This window comes from Mesoplodon densirostris, chromosome 7, assembly GCF_025265405.1.
Source record: "Mesoplodon densirostris isolate mMesDen1 chromosome 7, mMesDen1 primary haplotype, whole genome shotgun sequence".
Taxonomy (NCBI): Eukaryota; Metazoa; Chordata; class Mammalia; order Artiodactyla; family Ziphiidae; genus Mesoplodon; species Mesoplodon densirostris.
The window spans coordinates 17,164,840-17,184,939 of NC_082667.1; the positions used below are offsets into that span (position 1 = coordinate 17,164,840).

General features: G+C 39.2%; 1 protein-coding gene and 1 non-coding gene across 2 annotated transcripts in view; both read right to left on the reverse strand.

The window, feature by feature from the left end:
* Positions 1 to 20,100, reverse strand: part of HSD17B12 (hydroxysteroid 17-beta dehydrogenase 12) — a 169,452-nt gene that overhangs the window by 24,784 nt on the left and 124,568 nt on the right. Inside the window, exons 5-6 of the mRNA XM_060104367.1 lie at positions 17,396 to 17,460; positions 16,516 to 16,560 (exon numbers count right to left, since the gene is read on the reverse strand). Coding sequence (XP_059960350.1) covers positions 16,516 to 16,560; positions 17,396 to 17,460 — 110 coding nt within the window. The remainder of the gene's footprint in view (positions 1 to 16,515; positions 16,561 to 17,395; positions 17,461 to 20,100) is intronic.
* LOC132494549 (U6 spliceosomal RNA) lies at positions 4,737 to 4,842 on the reverse strand. The gene has a single exon (XR_009533125.1). It is a non-coding gene; the product is annotated as a U6 spliceosomal RNA (small nuclear RNA).

Genomic DNA, 20,100 nt, shown 5'->3' on the forward strand with positions numbered 1-20,100 from the left:
TTTGATATACTCTGTATAATTTGCCTGTGGCAAGTGTGCTAAAAAGGAATCAGATGAAATTACTGGAGATAATACTGTAAATACTTTCAGTGAACTTGGCTAAAATTAGTCTTGCCTGAAATGTAACAGTGACATGCAGATCTTCAAATAATTAAGGCTTTATGGTGAAATCTTTGTCTCCCAAAATACATTCTCAGAAAAGGACATATGTTATCACAAGAAATATCCTGCCTGCCAAACTTACTTAAGCTTTTTAATCTCAAGAGATCGAATAACCTTTTCCTATCAAAAAAGCCTTTAGAAGAATGCCATAAAGTGACATGTTGGCAAGTATTAGGTCTATCTTCACATTTATTTCTCTTGTTGCTCAAGTGAACTGTGAGTAAAACGCATCCTTAAATAAAGTTGAAGTTATCTGTCATCTCAAATAACCAACAATGAAAAAAAAGACACCAGCATTTTAATTTTTTTATTTTTATTTTTGGCCACACTGCAAGGCATGCAGGATCTTAGTTCCCAGACTAGGGATAGAACCCACACCCCCTGCAGTGGAAGCATGGAGTCTTAACCACTGGACCCCCAGAAAATTCCATGGACACCCACATTCTTAAGGGACTTCATAGTTGTTGACTAAATACATATACTATGACGAGAGAAAGTACTTCTAAACTCTGTTTTAAGATATTATTAACTAAGAAAAGTTAAGACATCCACTGGCTTAGTCAAGGCCACGTCATAGTTAAGTACTGAGGTTGGAGTATGAACTCTGGACTCCAGAATATCATCAGTTCTCTAAGAAACAAATCCTGTTTTGTTACAGAAAAGTTTGCATGCGTGCCAACCATAGGAATTTTAAGCTTTCTATCTTGAATAGTGTCTTAATTAAAACAGCATTCTGACGAGCAGAGAATTTTTTTCCTAGAAACATTTTGAAGAAAGAAAAAGTATCCAGACTTTACCAATGCAGAATCTGCTTTGGAGTACTCCCAACCCAGATATCAACCTTGGGGCCATTGCATACACTTCTCCAGGAAGAACACGAATTCAAACTGACACTGTGTCATAAAAGGTAGACTAACACACCGCCAACTTCTAAACAAAGTGGTGTCTTCAAAGCCTAGGGGAATCATTTCAACAGAAGTATCTAGATTTGGTCAAATCTTCCAGATTAAAAAAGGAGAGACCCTAAGAAAGAGTTTGGCCTGAAGCGACCCTATCTCCCTCCTTACATATAAGTCTGCGCTTGCGTTTTTTGGGGTTTTTTTGTTTTTGCCTGTGCCACACTGCATGCGGGATCTTAGGTCCCCAACCAGGGATGGAACCCGTGCCCCCTGCAGTGGAAGCGCAAAGTCTTAAGCATTGGACCGCCAGGGAAGTCCCTCTATGCTTCTCATATTAAACTCATCTTCATAGAAGGATGGGGCAAAGAATGCCAACTGTCCCTCAACATTCATTCTTTCCTTAATATAACAATTGAATTTTCAGTTGGATAATATGCTGGCCATAAAAACTGTATTTTCTGCATTCTCCCTCACAGGGCATGTGGCCCTATAACTATGTTCTATCTGATAAGATGACAAGTAATACATGCCATTTCTTGGTCAGGCCCTTAAAGGAGGAAAAAAATACATGTCCTCCTCTGTGCCTGTTCCTCCTCTTGATGGCTAGAAAGTAGATGTGATGGAAGGCGCTAAAGCAGCCATCCTAGACCCCAAGGTGAAAGCCATGTGCTAATGGTGGCAGAGCAGTGAGATAAAAAGAGGCAGGATCTCTAATGATTGTGGAGCTCTTGTGCCAAACGTTGCTTACCCACCTACCCTTTTATCTGACAGAGAAATAAATTTCTATTTTATTTAAGCCATTACTAAACCTCTGCTACAGCAGCCAAACCAATATTCTAACTGACATAACTGACCTTGTGAGTTGTTAAAGACCAACCAGTGTTAACGTTTTATGACTTAAAAGAGAAACGATCCCCAAAGCAAACTCAATCAGAAATTATGCTGACAGCCCACATGGCTTCCATATGTTATAGTTTGTTAAAACACGACCCTATTTCTTCGCTCTTCTAGGTCTGCTTGACTCAAGTCAGAATGTGCCCGCTCACCCTCAGACCAAATGGTATGGAACTGGGCTTCCCTGGTGGCACCGTGGTTAAGAATCCACCTGCTAATTCAGGGGACACAGGTTCAAGTCCTGGTTCGGGAAGATCCCGCATGCCACGGAGCAACTAAACATGGGCGCCACAACGACTGAGCCTGTGAGCCACAACTACTGAAGCCCGCGCACCTAGAGCCCGTGCTCTGCAACAAGAGAAGCCACCGCAATGAGAAGCCTGCGCACAGCAACAAAGACCCAACGCAGCCAAAAAAAAAACAAAAAACAAACCCCCCAAAACTGTATGGAACCAAGTCAAAGAAAAAGCTGAAAAAGCTGAGTTCAAAGTTTATCCTTTCAACGCAGTCAGCTCTTCTCTTTTCAGATTAAATAACAACTCTTCAAATCGGCTTACATGTTTCCTAAGATTTATGTTTTTATAGGAGTATAGGAATCACTCCACATGGAGCAATAGCTGCTGAATGTTTAAGGCAATGTGGTATGTAGTCAGGCCAAAGAGCTAATCCTAGCCCTTCTACTTCCTAGCCATGTGACCTCGAGTTTGTTTCTTATCCTCCTCTGCAGTCCTTATGTATTAAATGAAGAAGGCATCTACATCACAGCTTATTATATTCTGAATTTCATATAAGGTGATGTACATAATGGACCTAGCACAGAGTGCACCACGGAGTAAGCCCCTCAAAGGAAATTATGTCCCTTATTGCCAGCGTGCACTCTTCTTTCAGGACACAGCACCACTAAGTATCGAGGCCTCCCTTAAGTATGTTGTGCCCAACACAGTTTAGAGCCGAAAACAGTGACACATTTTGAGGTCATCCAATTCAACTCACCACACAGAAATTTCTGGACAGTTCCAGCAATATTTTAAAGTGCCTCAACTGGGAGCTTCTTAGGGTAAAAGAATTGTTCTAAAATTAGAGTGCCATGATGATTGCAAGATTGTGTAAATTTACTAAAAACCATTCAACTGTACACTTAAAATGGATGAATTTTAGAGTATATAAACAATCCCTCGATAAAGTTTTTAAAGAAAATCTCAATAAGCATATGGATAAGAATTAAAGAACTGGAATCACAAAATACATTTGATGTTACTTTATCAGACACAGGAAATAAAAGAGCTCTCAAAATGCTCTATGCATATCAACTCATGGCCTGGAGCAACGCGAAGTAATAAACAGGCATTCTTCCATTCAGTAGAGGACATGTTAGTTACTTGAATCAGGGTTGGGTGATGGGAGCTCACGACTGAGCAGGAGAACAGATATTTATATAAATAAATCATTACATGACAATGCGATGAGTGGGACAATAGGAGTAAGGACAGAGGGCACCAACGCTTAGCAGAGGGACTAGTTATGACTAGGGAAACAGGTAGAGCTTCACAGATTACGGTTCAGTTAAGTTCTGAAAGAATAAATAAGAGTTCACTAGGCAGAAAAAAATTCTAATCAAGGGAATAGAATGCAAAAATGCAAACAGCTGCAGGAAATTACAATATGCTATAGAATTAATGCATTTAAAAAAACTTTTTGTTGAATGGATGAAATATACAAAGAAGTAAAAATATGTGCATCCTATTATATACGTCATGCAATGTGCATATCATACTACGTCACGGACAGCTTCCCATGCTAGTATTACAAGTAGATGTACATCAGGCATGATAACAGTTGTGGAGGATTTTCTTTGTAAGGATAGATTATATGCATTCTTAGCCGTATCTGAAAACATTTTTTTATTTAGTACATGTCATCAGGGGACCATAATGTTTAGCTAATGTATTATAAAGAGGTCCCCAAGCATTTTGTGAAAAGGAGCTATTATGCAGTTCCCCGAAGTCCAGAGATCACTAGAAACAGGATGAGGAAGGAGAAGACTGATAATAAAAATGTTCTCACCTAGGGGTAGGCGTATGTGTGTGCGTGTGTGTGTGTGCCTGTGCATGTGTATGCATATGCGCATGCACAAGCGCATTTGCAGTAAGGAAATGAGACTTGTTAAGTGCAAAGTAGATAAGTAGAGTTGACAGGGGTAGCCACTAACTGTTCAGCATTCCTACACAAAAGGAGAGAAGGGATGGGATTTGTGGACACTGATCAATCTGGAGAACTACCAGGGAAGTCTACAAGATCTGCTGATGGATTCCTTTATTCTGACCAGGGATCTCAGTACCATTTGAATATTAATAAGCAGTCGTGCAGAGTTTTAAAGTTCGACTCAGGTTTTTCCCCAAGATGTACATTTACACATTACATATTATGTACACATAAATACAGTCCAATAAGAAATATCACCTTAAGCTGGGATATTAAGGGAATACAAATGCACACATTGCGAGCTATTTTTTCCTTACACTGTGTATGTCATATATTAAATGTCTCCTTTCTGAATGGCAAAGATTATACAGGAAATGATCAGAGATGAAATAAAACCCCGTAAGATATAACCTGACCTACAAAATTATATCAACAGCATGCTAACATTAAATCAGTCTTGATGGTCATCAATGTGTGGACATCTTCAAAATACAGTTTTTTTTCTCCCCATCTCACTGAGATATAATTGACATGTAAATATATTGTGAAACGATTACCACAATAAGTTTAGTTAACATCAAAAATTTGGAACACCTCACAAATCTGCATGTCATCCTTGTACAGGGCCATGCTGATCTTCTCTGTATCATTCCAATTCTAGTATATGTGCTGCTGAAGCGAGCACTAAATATATTATTTATATAGGTGAATTAAAACTCAAGAAGTTTTAATAACTTAACCCAAAGGAAGAAGCAGTGTTTTCAGTACCTGGCTATTAAAAGGCCAGAAATACTTGTTGGAATGATCACTGACCAAATGATTCATCAGCAAAAACAGAAATCTATGGCTTCCCTGGTGGCGCAGTGGTTGAGAGTCCGCCTGCCGATACAGGGGACGCAGGTTTGTGCCCCGGTCCGGGAGGATCCCACATGCCGTGGAGCGCGGAGCGGATGGGCCCGTGAGCCATGGCCGCTGAGCCTGCGCATCCGGAGCCTGTGCTCCGCAACGGGAGAGGCCACAACAGTGAGAGGCCTGCGTACCACAAAACAAACAAACAAACAAACAAACCAGAAATCCACTCATGAAAAAGTTATATTCTTTTGCATTGTTCACTGGTTTCTCCTCTTAAATTCTGACTCTACATGATTTCTCCTTGCCATAATAAAATAGACCATCTTCTCGAATCTATCAAATATAACAACACTGAAAAGCCTAAGAAGAGTTAACCTGAAATCTGCCGGCTTTTATAAAATTGATTAATGCCTTTATTTATACTTAAATTATCTTGCCTTCTACTCAGAATACACGTCATAATAAATTCAATGTCAAGCCTTCTTTATCTGGCTATGTGTATACAAGTAACTCAGTATTCTGTGTATAAGTAGAGAGGCTTCACTACGTTAACATCAAATTAAATTCTCTCTCTCTTTTTTTTTTTTTGGCGGTACACGGGCCTCTCACTGCTGTGGCCTCTCCCATTGCGGAGCACAGGCTCGAGACGCGCAGGCTCAGCGGCCATGGCTCATGGGCCTAGCCGCTCCGTGGCATGTGGGATCTTCCCGGACCGGGACACGAACCCGTGTCCCCTGCATTGGCAGGAGGATTCTCAACCACTGCGCCACCAGGGAAGCCCCTAAATTCTCTTTAACATCAAGTTTTACAAAGGATATTTAAATTAAGCTATTAGTATTCTCATTTTACTTTATATGCATCGATTGGTATCTTGATATCTGGTTATTTATGCCATACACCAAGTGTTTCTGTGAAATCTCACTATCTATCTGAACTCCACCTCACAGCCTACAGGCTGTTTCTGGAGTTAACTCAATATGCTTATTTTAGGCCATCTGCAGGTGATAATTGCTGTACTAGGAAAATGTTTGTTCCTCTTAAGATACCGCTAAAATAAGGTTACCATACTTGTAAGTTCAGTGGTCGAGAATATTAGAAAACTAGTAGTAAACATGACTTCTTTACTTGTTTTCTTCTATGTTGAGGCTGTTTCCAAAAGTATACAGCAAACAATTTAAATTTAATTCTTTCCTAAAAAGTAGGTAAAAGTCCTGTAATAGTACCTCTACAACAATGGGAGCTTTAAATTCCTGCAGAAGAAAAAAAACAAATGTTTCCTCTCTCTATATACTTTTTAGTGACGGTTTCATCAATCCTTACCACAAAAAAGTCCTAGATGTCTAAAATCAAAGGGAGAAAGGCCACTATATGTTATCGCATACCAAGATATCACATCACTTTGTATGCAAGCTGGCCATAGAGTATACACATACACAAAGATAAATGAGTCTTCACCAACAACAGCTCAATTTACAATTCCTCTTGGGGACACCACATATTCTACTCAAGACTGAAATATTTACTGGTATTTATTGCCACAACTACGTATATCCTGGCTGGGAAATAAATAAGAGGCTGATTTACTTCATACAAAATCAAAATCAGTATTATTAGATCATTCAGTTGAGATAACCTGACTCAAAAATGCATTGGCTTGATGAATTGGGAGATTGGGATTGACCTATATACACTAATATGTATAAAATGGATAACTAATAAGAACCTGCTGTATAAAAAAATAAATACAAATTTTTTTAAAATGCATTGGCTGGCCTAGAAAATCCTTGAAGACATTATACTAAACTGTATCCATCACAGTATTCTGGAATATTTCTCATATTTTTGGCAACTGCTTGCACTGCTTTTGTAATTCAAAGAGCACCCACAATCAGTGTCATTTCTAAAAGAAATTAACATGAATAAACTTTTTTTCTTTTCATTTCTCTGGCATCAGTAATCAAGAGTTTGTAGAAGGAACCTTATTTTATACTCAGAAGCCAATCCGAGTTTCCCACTTTTTAGTTTGGTATGAAAACTGATAACACAAGCAAGTTATGCAAATTATACAATTATTTCACAAGCAAATAATTTTTTACAAGCAAATTATTTTTTTTAAGATTTATTTTTTCAAATATTATAGGTGTATAGTTGACCAAAACAATGTACGTATAATCTAAACGTTGATAGTTATTACAAAAAAAGTACAATTTTATGAGGAATACATTTTTTTTTAATATCATGTAACCTCTGGCGTTTGGTCATATTTTGGAGAGAACAGTATAGAGAAAACACTACTGTATAGTGCTCAAAAAGAAAACTAAAAACCCAAGTGAAAAGATTAAAATTCAAGATACTTTAGTAAAATAAGAAAACAAATATTGACACCTGTATCACCATTATATACAAATAGGAAGTGTAACAACTTGCTCTGGAATCTGTGCAAAGCCCCATGAATCCAGGCTATTAGTACAAATAATTAGGACACCACAAACAGCCACTTTGTCCACTTCTGCCCCGCCCTCTACCCCAGAGAAACCTGCTTGGAGTAAACAGGATCTGAATTCAAGCAACTGAAAAATGAACCCACACAAATTAGAAGGAAACAGATGCAAATGCCTTAAGCAAATTTTCAACTGGAATCATTAGCAGTAATTTTTAGAATCACAGTATAATAGCGAAAAGAATTACGTAAAGTAACAACGATGTTACACAATGCCTGTTCTGGAGAAATGAGGTGGTAACTCCACTCAAGTCACACTAGAATGAAACAGCGCACATTTCCTTTGACAAACGGTATAATTTGAGCTCTGTGGTACCAAGAATACAACTTAATTAGAAATTCTTGGAATCTCACCTGTATGGCTAACAGAATACTTACTGCGCAGGGGGCGAAAAGCTTAATAAGACAAAGTTTTTAGAGTGCTTTGAGATCTCTGAGCATTGCTTGGTTTTCTTCTCTATTAATGTTTAGGTCTTTGTGGAAGTTATGAGCCCTCCTTGTCATTTCCCCTCACCCCATATCACTTAGGCTGAAATTCAGCCCCACGCCATAAAAAACTTTTCCTTTTATAATAAATTCTGGTTTGATTTTGTTAAAATCATTAACAAAAGAAAAAGAACTTTCCAGAACAGAGAGCTGAATGCCAATTAATTATAATGAAACTAAAGCCATAATTTATAAACTCTAAACAAAAAGAACACACATACCGTCACATACTGTTTTTCTAAGTTTAGCATTTTATAATATGCTAAGAGTTTCTATTACTTACGTTTTCCCCAAATAAGCTGACTTCTCCAAAAGTGACAGATTTAGGTAGGAGAAAATAATTCCTAAAGTTCTCAAAGAGATTTTTACATTTTCACCCACTTATAAGGCATTTCTCCTATAAACTAGCTTTACTTAGAGCTGGAAAGGACCTTAGAACCAATCTCCAACTACTCCCTCATTTTTTAAGATGAAAACTATGGAAAGAGTGGTTATCATGTAGTTTGGCAAACCCATCATTTTGTGGTTGTGCCTGAAGCAGCCCATTCCTATGAGACTCTAAGGGCTAAATGTGCCCCCAAATTTGGAAGTTTTTAAGAGCTTAATGATAGCTGCTTTCAAGTGGATTAAAAGACTCTAGATATTAACTTGGAATATCTTCGTTCTGAAAAGCCCTGGGTGGGGGCAGTGGTGAGGGTCATACTCTCCTTCCTACAGTTTATAAATTTCCGACTGTTGTTAACTTGAATTCTTGGGGCAGAGTCGGGGGGATAAATCCTTAGCATATTCCCTAAATTAAATACAACTAGACTGCTGAACAGAGACTGCTCTGATGGATTTCCAAATTAATACAGGGCTCCCCCTACTGGTACTAGGTCACATGCCAGAGGCAAATCCACGTAAGAAAAAGTAAACAAGCGCTTCTCCTGTGCTTTTTCATCCATCTGTCCATCCATCCAAACATTTATTATTATTGTCTATCCCATGGGCAGGGCATAGCATTATGGCTAAGTGACGTACAATGAATACATAGTGGTATTATGAGAAAAAAAAACCTGACTTTTCAAAAGCATGCAAAGGGCCTCATACTCCAAGTGATTTGATTTCAGATAATCATAGAGATGGAAGAGATTGATTTAGTCAAAGCCATTCAAATTCTTCAACTCAACCAAGCAAGCAATGATTCAGTTTGAGTAGACTGAATACTTGGAGTTACTAAACAGGGGAACAGGAACTCAAATGTCTAAAAGGTCCAGGTGGGTAACATAAACGAGTGCAGTAAGTCAGACTAGTGGGGACTGTGGTAATCTGGAGAGTGCAGGCCTAATTACTCAGCATGCTCAGCTGTTACTCAGCTCTAATCACTTGTTGCCATGCAGCAGTTCAGGTCTATGTTACCCTAGTCTTAGATTTTTCCCAAGAGAAGCTAGAAATTTGGGTGTGAAATGTCCCAATATGAAAACACAGCTGGAGCCAACCAAAATATGTTGGTAGGCACGTCCAGCCCACAGACAATTGATTTGCAACCTCTGGCCTAGAATCAGAAGGCAACTCACCTTTTATCACTGGGGATAAAAAGTGAGTTGATTTGCAAAATACTTAGGAGGTTGAACTAACTGGCCTTGATTAGATGTGTGTGTGCACGCATGTGCCTGTGTGTGATGTCATGCGTCCCTTCTCCATGCTAAACATCTCTAGTTCTTTCAACCACTCCTAATAAGACATGGTTTCAAGTTTCCACTTTGGCTGATTATCTGATGAAGGAAGAACTAAATTCTGATCCCCTGCTTAATACTCCTCCTCCCCATTCCCAACTAAAACAAACAAAACTCAGTGGTACCTCACTGTAAGTGGAAATTGTTAATAAATTTTTCCTTGGGTCACACCTCCACCCACCTCCTTCTCTGCTCTAAAAAGGGTAATAAGGAAGGTTGGGACATCCCCTCTACTTGTCAGAATGATGGTCTGGAAATCTCCTAAGGGATCCAGGTGTAGGAAGGGCCACTCCCTATCGTCCGCTGTATTCACCAAGCCCAGTTGCAGCTTCAGGGCCCAGTACCTTCAGAAGACTTAGGTAAAGTGTGGGAAGTGCAGGTAATATGGTTTGGGCCATGTTCATTTGAAAAGGAGTGTAGAGTCTATGGGGTCTTGAGGTCCTAAAACTGTCATTAAAGGGATCAAAGAAAGTCAGGCCTAGAGAAGGAAGGTAACGCCGAATGTGGCAGATGTTAAAACAAGTGATCTCAAAACAGTAACAAACAATGCAAAGAAGATCTGCTTCAGAACTTGTCTTTGGATTGGTGCTCAGTGTGCTACCTGTTTGAAAGTGGACTTGTATATACCTGTCTCTGGAGTTGTGGCACGTTCCCCATTTTCCATGATTTCTCTAATAATAACCAATAGCAATACAACAATTTCATTTGCAAACTCTCCATATTCTGAGATGGAAACCGCTTCCCATAAAACTGGAACTACTGTAGAAGGGTGTAGCTCAGTAACTGGAGGGTTAATTATCTCTAAACTCCGGGCTTCCCTGGTGGTGCAGTGGTTGAGAGTCTGCCTGCCAATGCGGGGGACACGGGTTCGAGCCCTGGTCTGGGAGGATCCTACATGCCGCAGAGCAACTAGGCCTGTGAGCCAAAACTACTGAGCCTGTGCGTCTGGAGTTTGTGCTCCGTAACAAGAGAGGCCGCGACAGTGAGAGGCCCGCGCACCACGATGAAGAGTGGCCCCCACACGCCACAACTAGAGAAAGCCCACGCACAGAAACGAAGACCCAACACAGCAAAAAATAAATAAATTAATTAATTAATTTAAAAAAAATTATCTCTAAACTCCATTATTTCTGGTCTGAAGGTCATTGTTCCTGAGGCGAAATAAGCCTTACCTTAGATTTTAGTTACAGAACATCTGAAATCACAAGGAAAAAAGCCCTGGCCAGGAGGACCTTTCTTCCAGTGGAAGGCTGATCTACCTGCCCTATCAGTCACCTATGTAGAATTTCCACACCACTGCTCTCCTCACCTTGGCACGTTCTTGCTCTGCAGGGAATAAGAACAAGACTAAATTTAACCCTGAAGGTATTAAGAGCAAAACTGTAAAGCAAGCAACAAGGCTTCTAAATACCCCTTGGGTTACCTCAACTAACCTGGTAAAGGGAAAGCCCAGTTAAGCAAGTCACTGAGAGAGAAGAAAGGAATAATCCTAAATTATTGCATAAGAGGAAAAGTGAAATAATCGGATGGAACTGGGGAGACGAAGGCCTGGGAGAGCTAATCTGGACTCTTTAATTGAACATCAGGGGTCTACAGTCACAACTATTCTTGTTAATATTTCTTCCTCAATATTCTGGGGACCACTCATCGCCACTTCATCTGCTGATGACCTGTAATTCCCTCGGTCAGGATATTTCACTTCTGTTATTCCTCTATTGGAATGGGGGACTGATACGATTTTTAGTATCTGACCTGTTGATACAGGATGGGAACACATGGACCAAGCACTAATCCTGGACCTGCAGGAAGGTCAAGCCAGGTCATTCAATACTCACGAGGCAGCATAGGCTTCCAACCAGACGCTGGGCCCTACCCAGGACACATCTCCAAATTAGGGGCACAAACCCAAGGTCACAAGGGCAAGCTGACTTTTCCAATCTTTCCTGGCACACTTCTCAGATGGTCAGCCCCTATCATGTGGTTTGCTGAGGAGATAAAACTTGGACCAATATTGATGGTGAGAAGAGGTTGTTCTCTTTCTCATATAAACCTTTTTCGATACATTTATTAAGGCATTAGGCTGCAGACATCCATGCCCTGGTTCCCCACATATCCAGCCACCAGAAAACCTTGTAAGCTCCTAGAGCCAGACTAACTTTCATCTTCTTTTAAGTTACCCCAGGGCTCCAAACAGCCACTGATACTGAAAATGTAGCCCTGGCCCTGCAACATAACACAGTCAACTAAAGGACAATAGGCACAATTCATCAAAACATACTATAGAGCAAATCACGGCGGCACGGAAGAACACTAAACCTGGGAGCGATAGACACAGAACTCCATCAAGGTGAATGCCCCTTCTCAGTACAAGATCAACACACATACCATAAAATACACATTGCCAGGCCACTCTGCCACTAGAACTGTCTTTCTAAAATGTACACCAGATCACACCTTGTTTCTACTTTAAGGCTCTCTGCCCTCTTGAGCACAGCACTCAAGGACCTGCACAATCATGTCCTAATTTACTTTTCTGGCCACTGCACACCACTCACCTCCTGTTTGATCAAACCATATCCACACCTGAATGGTCACTAGTCCACTGTGTTACAGAGATGATAATGACCCAGATCCTGCCTATAGTACAGTGAAGACTAACTGGCTGTCCTCCAGATGTTACTAATTCCATGATGAATAAATCAAGAATTTTGAATTGTTTTTCCACTAAAAGTACCTATCACAAAGGGACAGGAAAATGCATATTTACATGAAAGATAAATTAAAGGATGATTATCTGGCTTAACAAAAGTGTTTTAAATAGCAAACTCCCTTACTGCTTTGTAAATGGGATGTGACTTCCAAAAAGAGGTTCACATATAAAAATTTTAAGCATATATCCAGCTCTTCTGCTGGTGATACTTCCCAGCAGTATGGCTCACAATATGATAGGGCATGATGTTTAATAAGTTGGCATTTGTCTCTAACTCATTTCGTGGGAAAAAGTATCCATGCCCATGGGAAAAAAGAAAGTGGAAGAGGAAGAATAAAGAGGTGGGAGAAGCATTTTATAATTTGTCAAGATACTAGGACTGGTGCATCATCATTATTTCATTGTTACTTTAAAGAAAACTGAAAGATCCTCTCCAGTGCTGTGGGACTGGTGGTGCTTCATCCACATCTCTCGCCACTGTACTACTCACCTTTAAGCAGGGCCATGAGGTGACCACCACCAGCACACAATGATCTGTGCTCAGATGCTGGTTGAAGGATGCGGTGTGTGACTGCAGTGCACAGCAAGCTGACTGGTTCTCACAGATCAAGGTCAGGACCTTGGCCTTTTATCACTACTATTCTGTAGACTGCCAGCCCAAAATGCATGTTTTCGGAGACAGAGGAAGCCAGGGTTTTAGAGCGTAAGGGTATACAAACACAGAAGTACTGACAAGCAGGAGATCTCAGGTGAAGATACTAATGTATCTAGAGTAAAAACTTTGCACAGTTTATCTGACAGAGGAATTAAAATGATCAGGAGACTAATTTGGAGCTAGCATTAACAATGCTATAGGATGGACCTAGAGTCTGACATACAGAGTGAAGTAAGTTCAGAAAGAGAAAAACAAATACCGGATGCTAACGCACATATATGGCATCTAAAAAAACGGTACTTATGAACCTAGTGGCAGGGCAGGAATAAAGACACAGATGTAGAGAACAGACTTGAGGACACAGCAGGGGAAGGGGAACCTGGCACAAAGCGAGAGAGTAGCACTGACATATATACATAACCAAATGTAAAATGGATGGCTAGTGGGAAGCTGCTGCATAGCACACTGAGATCGGCTCAGTGCTTTGTGACCACCTAGAGGGGTGGGATAGGAAGGGTCGGAGGGAGGCTCAAGAGGGAGGGGATATGGGGATATATGTATACATATAGCTGATTCACTTTGTTGTACAGCAGAAACTAACACAACATTGTAAATCAATTATACTCCAATAAAGATATTTTTTAAAACCCCACAATTCTATAAAATACAATTTAAACACTGGAAAATATTTTTCATGATTAACTCATTACAATATATTATGAAACACATGTACATAATAAAACACTCATTATTTTTTAACTCTCATTATTTTAATTTGGCATTTGGCCAAATTAGAAAAGATTATCAAAACAATAGTACAAATCAGTCATTTCAAAAGGCAAAACCATAAAACATACTATAGACTAGAAGTGATATTAATTTTGATCAAAAAATTTGCTTGCTATGGGACTTCCCTGGTGGTCCAGTGGTAAAGAATCTGCCTTCCAATGTAGCGGATGCAGGTTTGATCTCTGGTCTGGGAACTGAGATCCCACATGCCGCGGGGCAACTAAGCCTGCGTGCCACAACGAGAGAGCTGGCAGGCTGCAAACTACAGAACCCACGCGCTCTGGAACCTGTGAGCCACTGCGAGAGAGAAGCCTGCGTGCTGCAACAAAGAGCCCACGCACCGCTACAAAAAGATTCCACATGCCAAAACGAAGACCCGATGCAGCCAAAAATAATAATAATAATAATTTGCTTGCTAAAAAAGTAACAGTTGCACATGTTTACTAAAAATCTTTATCATCTCTGAGTTTAACAAAGTAATAGAAACATTTTTTAGAGGCTTTAGTATGATCTGGGCACTATTCTAAAGAGGTTTACACATATTACCTTGTTTAATTCCCAAAACAACTCTGTGAGGTAAAGAGAATTATCATCCTCAATTTATAGATGAAAAACTGAAGCACAGAGAGTAAGTAATTCACTCAAGGCCATATAACTAGTAAATGATGGAGTTATCTAATTAACTTGAAACCTCATACAGATTATTGAAGAACGATTACATTTACATAGTATGCCAAGGGAAATACCTTTAAAACTATACAGATACATGCACATTAACCACATTTTTTGTTTGTTTTGTTTTGTTTTTTTAAATTTCTTTATTTTTTGGGTGCATTGGGTTTTTGTTGCTGGACGCAGGCTTTCTCTAGTTGCGGTGAGCGGGGTCTACTCTTCGTTGCGGTGTGCGGGCTTCTCATTGTGGTAGCTTCTCTTGTTGCAGAGCACGGGCTCTAGGCACGCGGGCTTCAGTAGTTGTGGCACGCAGGCTCAGTAGTTGTGGCTTGCGGGCTCTAGAGTGCAGGCTCAGTAGTTGTGGCACACGGGCTTAGTTGCTCCGCGGCATGTGGGATCTTCCCGGACCAGGGCTCGAACCTCTGTCCCCTGCATTGGCAGGCAGATTCTTAACCACTGCGCCACCAGGGAAGTCCCCTTAACCACATTTTAAAAGCATTAATTTTCTGCATGTGGGACTTGATCCAAAGCTAATCACAGATGCACTTGTTTGTATTGATAGTTTGCCTCACAAACTACTTGAGAAAAAATCTTGGTTAGTAACAACAACGAAAGAGATATAGCAATTATTTGTTTTATAAAATTATTTGTCATATTATAATATGATTCATTAGAGGTGCCTTTAGGTAGCAAGCTACCAAATGTTACATAGTGTGCACGCATCAACAATGTAGCTTTCTTTTTGGTAGAGCTGGTTTACCTGTATCAACCATATTGCTAAAGACTGAAATTATAAAGACTGAATTAACTACATACTTTAAAAGCAACATATAGGTTACACAGGGAGAAGCACGGCCATATATGAAAAGCTGACCAAGGGTTAAGACTTTAGGGACCGTGAACTTGAAATCAACCATGTAAGGGTTATGATTTCTCAGGAAATGAAGACCCAAGGAGAGATTTTCTTTTAAGTATCACAATAGAAAAAAGAATCAAGACTATGCCATCGAGTAAAAATTAATAATTATGTTCCTATTTATATTTATCTGGTCACTTCTAATAGTTTTGAGCTAAATGTTTTTTTGGTTTTCTTAAATTAGTACATAAGAGTTAATGAAAATAATTAGGCTTTTCCAACAGTATGTTCAAATTTAAACTACCCAACATTACGTATGGAAATTCTGCCTCAGGCAATATTTTCTTCTGGTCTGGTATGTATAATCAAGGTGTGATATCTCATTTTAGTTACTGTTAAAATAGAAGGGGAAATGGGAATTCCCTGGCAGTCCAGTGGTTAGGACTCCATACTTCCACTGCAGGGGTTCGATCCCCGGTCAGGGAACTAAGATCCTGCATGTCGCACAGTGTGACAAAAAAAAAAAAAAAAAAAGAAGGGGAAATGGTGTTCAGATGCTCATACTTCCTAGCTATTCGTCCTTTTATCATATATTAGCTGTGGTGTCTTTTGTTGGCATATATGAGTGACATGGCTATAATGAATGCCTAGCAACTAGAAATGAGGGTAGTTTTCATGTGTGGCTGATAAAAAATCACTCTTATTACTCTGTGGTCCCACACTCCCCATACAGTGCTTTCCCACAACATTTAGCTCGTCACCTTACGTAGACCACAGGGGATATGGAATGGAAACAATTTACCAGTGATGAATTATATGTAGATGAAAACTTCGTAAAAAAATCCATCTTCAGCCTAAGTTAGTTTGTATAGTCCCAGGGCCTACTACAGTGCTTGTGTATAGGAGGCATTTAATAAATGTTCATTTGTTAAAAAGTAAAACTACACAGACACCTGTGTGGTATTTAGTTCTATTTCCTGAAGACACGAGGAAATAGCCTGCTTTCATCTGGAATATGTACTTACATCAAAACAAGAGCTGACTGACGTGAACAAACTGATTTAGTGTTTTTAAATAGAAAAAAAACAAAAGAAGATGACATATTTATAAAGAAGCTGCTTACCTTGCAAACAGAAAGAACATTAATATTTATCAGTTTCTTGATGGTCTGCAAAAGAAATATTGATAATTTTATTTAGATTTGATCATGGAAGTAACCATATTAGATACATATGTAAGTGATCCAGAGATGCATTGAAAGTTTCCCCAGAACTTGGAAAATGAGAGGAGTTGGGGCAAAGAGGCAGATTTTATTTTACTCTGTGTTATAGTACTTTTCTACCAAATGCAGCAATTCATACTAATATACAAAATTCAAGGTATATGTACAAGTGAAATGTGCAAGCAAAAAGACATACTAAACCTAAAATAAATATGCAGTTTCCTCTCTGCTAACATGGAAAGGAGAAATTATTGAATCTAAGGTTTTCAACAATTTTTTTAATTTACATATTCCTTCAATGATATGCTTTTCTAGTTTTTATTAAAGAATTATACATGCATCAAGGATATAGCTTTCATTTTGGTAGAGCTAGTTTATCTGAATCAACCATATTGCTTTATATTGATATTAACACATTTATGGTTTTTAAATTGATGTTTAGAATCCTGATACTTAAACAGAGCTGTTTTGATATAATAAAAGTGATAATAAAAAACTGGAGCTATTATAGAAGCTGGCTCTGTACAAATGAGGTGATAAATATTTTCTCACTCAATCCTTCTAACATCTCTGTAAAGCTGCCTATTTTACAGACAGGAGAACGGAGACTAAGTATGGTTGGGTCATTCCCCAGGTAACTCAGGTAGAGTAGAAGGACCAGGGTGTGAACCTCGGCCGTTAGTTGGACTCTAGTGCTCAGAGCCTGAACGTTATACCATATTGTCTCACACACACCTACGTGCATTCTTTTTGTGACCATAATCTATAAAGAATGACTTACATTGTCCAAGTCAGGAACATCCAAAAAGTATTCCGGATACTCATATGACATTCCCACATTGTTCACTGAAATAAGACAAGATCATTAGCTGGCTGACATATACATTTTAGAAATTTATTGAAAAAAAAGAGATTAAAGATATCAAGACTAAGATGATACATACAATTATGTAAAATGCTGTTTATGCCTAGAGTGACCTGTCCAAGATCTACCTGTAGGGACAGTTCAAATGTTTCTTCCTTCATTAAGCCTTTCTATACCCAACCCCTGGCAAAAGGACTTTTTATTTGCCTCTCAATTGCCCTAGCACCTTGAAGTATGTGTGTATTCTGCCTCTGTAATACAATTATTTGTAGATATTGCTTAACCCCTCTCTAGATCTTCAATTTTCATAGTGTAGTAGAAAGAGCAGAAAGTACTATTATGTAGGAGACCGGAAACTTGAGTTCTACTTATCACTGTTTCAGAAAACGTGTGAATTGGGGTAAGTCACGCATGATACACATCTCAGTTTCTTTACCTCTTAAATGAGAGCTCATTTAATCATTCAACAAAATTTGCCATTCATCTATGTGCAAGACGTGTCAGGAACTAGAAAAACCATAAAGAAAAAGGCAGTTTCTGGCATCATGGAGCAAACTATCCAGTAGGAAGAGAAAGGCATTAAACAAAAAGGATTAAAACAATTATTTCATTGCAAAGTACAGAATGCTGTGGGAGCCTGTCCCAGACCTCATGTGGGATATGCGGGAAGGCTTGAAGTTCACAGGGGTTAAATAACTTGCGAAAGGTCATAGAGCAAAGTAAGGCTACGATTCAAACTCAGGAAATTTGACTTCAGAGGCTAGGCTCTTAACCACTACTTTAAAGCCATCCTATGCCTTCATTCAGTATTCAGTTCAGGAAAAACTGTAATAATTGGATAATAAACAGAAATCTGACAGCAATGTTTAATAAAACTGTAGAGTATTAGAAAGGAAAGGTTTCAGTAGCAAAAAGATAATGAAATTCTCATCATTCTGCTCAAGCTTATAAGGAATTGTGCCTGATAAACCTGATAGTAGTAATAGTAACTTTTTCAATAGACTAACAAAATTAGCAGTTCAAAGGAACTCAATAAGAGTTCTATATTTAGCAGTAAGCCAGTCACTTCAGGCTGTGAGTCTCAAGATTTTACTGGTACAATTCGGTCAGGATGGCTTGAACAAGATCACTGAAACCTGTCTGAAAAGTCTGTAGGCAAAGGACAGTAGCAAAGCAAACTGTATTTAATTCAGATTCTTGCCCATCTGAATAGGGATGGTATCTAAACAAAAAAATAGCAGGTTCAAATCCATTTTTATTTTTATTTTATTCAAAAGGTTCTCCACCCACCAGAGGTCTAGGAATCAATTCTATAAAAGATCTGTTAACAATTAAGCCAAAACTAGTTGAAGGTGAGGGTTTATGTTCATTCAACTTTGTCTTAACCATCTACAGAGTTATAAAGGATGAATGTCTTATTTACAATGTTACTAAGAGAAACAGCAACAACCAAAATATCTGTTAAAACACTGTGCATAAACAAAATATTCTTTACAAAGTCAGTTTAAGATTACGGAATCCTCAAGGAAAGGTTTTTGCCAAATTGTAACATTCTTCACGATTTCAAGAAAATGCTGTCGGGGACTTCTCTGGTGGTCCAGTGGTTAAGACTCCACACTCCCAATGCAGGGGGCCCGGGTTCGATCCCTGGTCAGGTAACTAGATCCCACATGCCACAACTAAAAGATCCTGCATGCCACAACAAAAAGACCCCGCATGCCACAACTAAGACCCAGCACAGCCAAATAAATAAATAAATATTTCTTTTAAAATAAAATAAAGAAAATGCTGTCACATACAGCAAACTCCATCTCTTTTCACTCTCCTGTATCTAGAAAACTTTCTGTCTTCAGATCTCTTTGTAGCTCATGGAAATACTAATGCTCTATTTCAAAACTGTAAAGAAAATTGAATAGTATAATTATAAATATTTAAAGTCCAGATATGGATTAAAGAAAAAAATCCAGAAACTTTGTAAGCAGCAGTTAACTTTGCTATCTTTGCAACTTCTGTTACAAGGCCAAAGTCGAGGTAAGGAAGCCCACACATAACTAAGCAAGCAAGGAAGTGTTACTCTGGGTAAGGCTGTATTTACAACAGAAAATCTTCAGATCTGTCTCTGCTAATTGAGCAAAGGAAAGCCATCAAAGCTATTTACTCATACAGTGAAAACGTGATCATCTATTTAACACAACTCTAAAAGAAAACACAGTCAACTCTGGGAACATTAACCCAAAGAAATAAACAGCATCATGTATAAGGGTTATACTTTTTTTTTTTTCTTTTGCGGTACGCGGGCCTCTTACTGTTGTGGCCTCTTCCGTTGCGGAGCACAGGCTCCGGACGCGCAGGCTCAGCGGCCATGGCTCACGGGCCCAGCCACTCCGCGGCACGTGGGATCTTCCCGGACCGGGGCACGAACCCGTGTCCCCTGCATCGGCAGGCGGACTCTCAACCACTGCACCATCAGGGAAGCCCAAGGGTTATACTTTTATAACCAAAAATACACACAGAAAAGCAAAAGTTGTTAAAGCTGGAACAGATGTTTCAGAGCACTGAGCCTGATTTTATGAAGGGAAGTACACGTCAAGGTCACACTGGCAAGTTGTCCTTTACTAGGG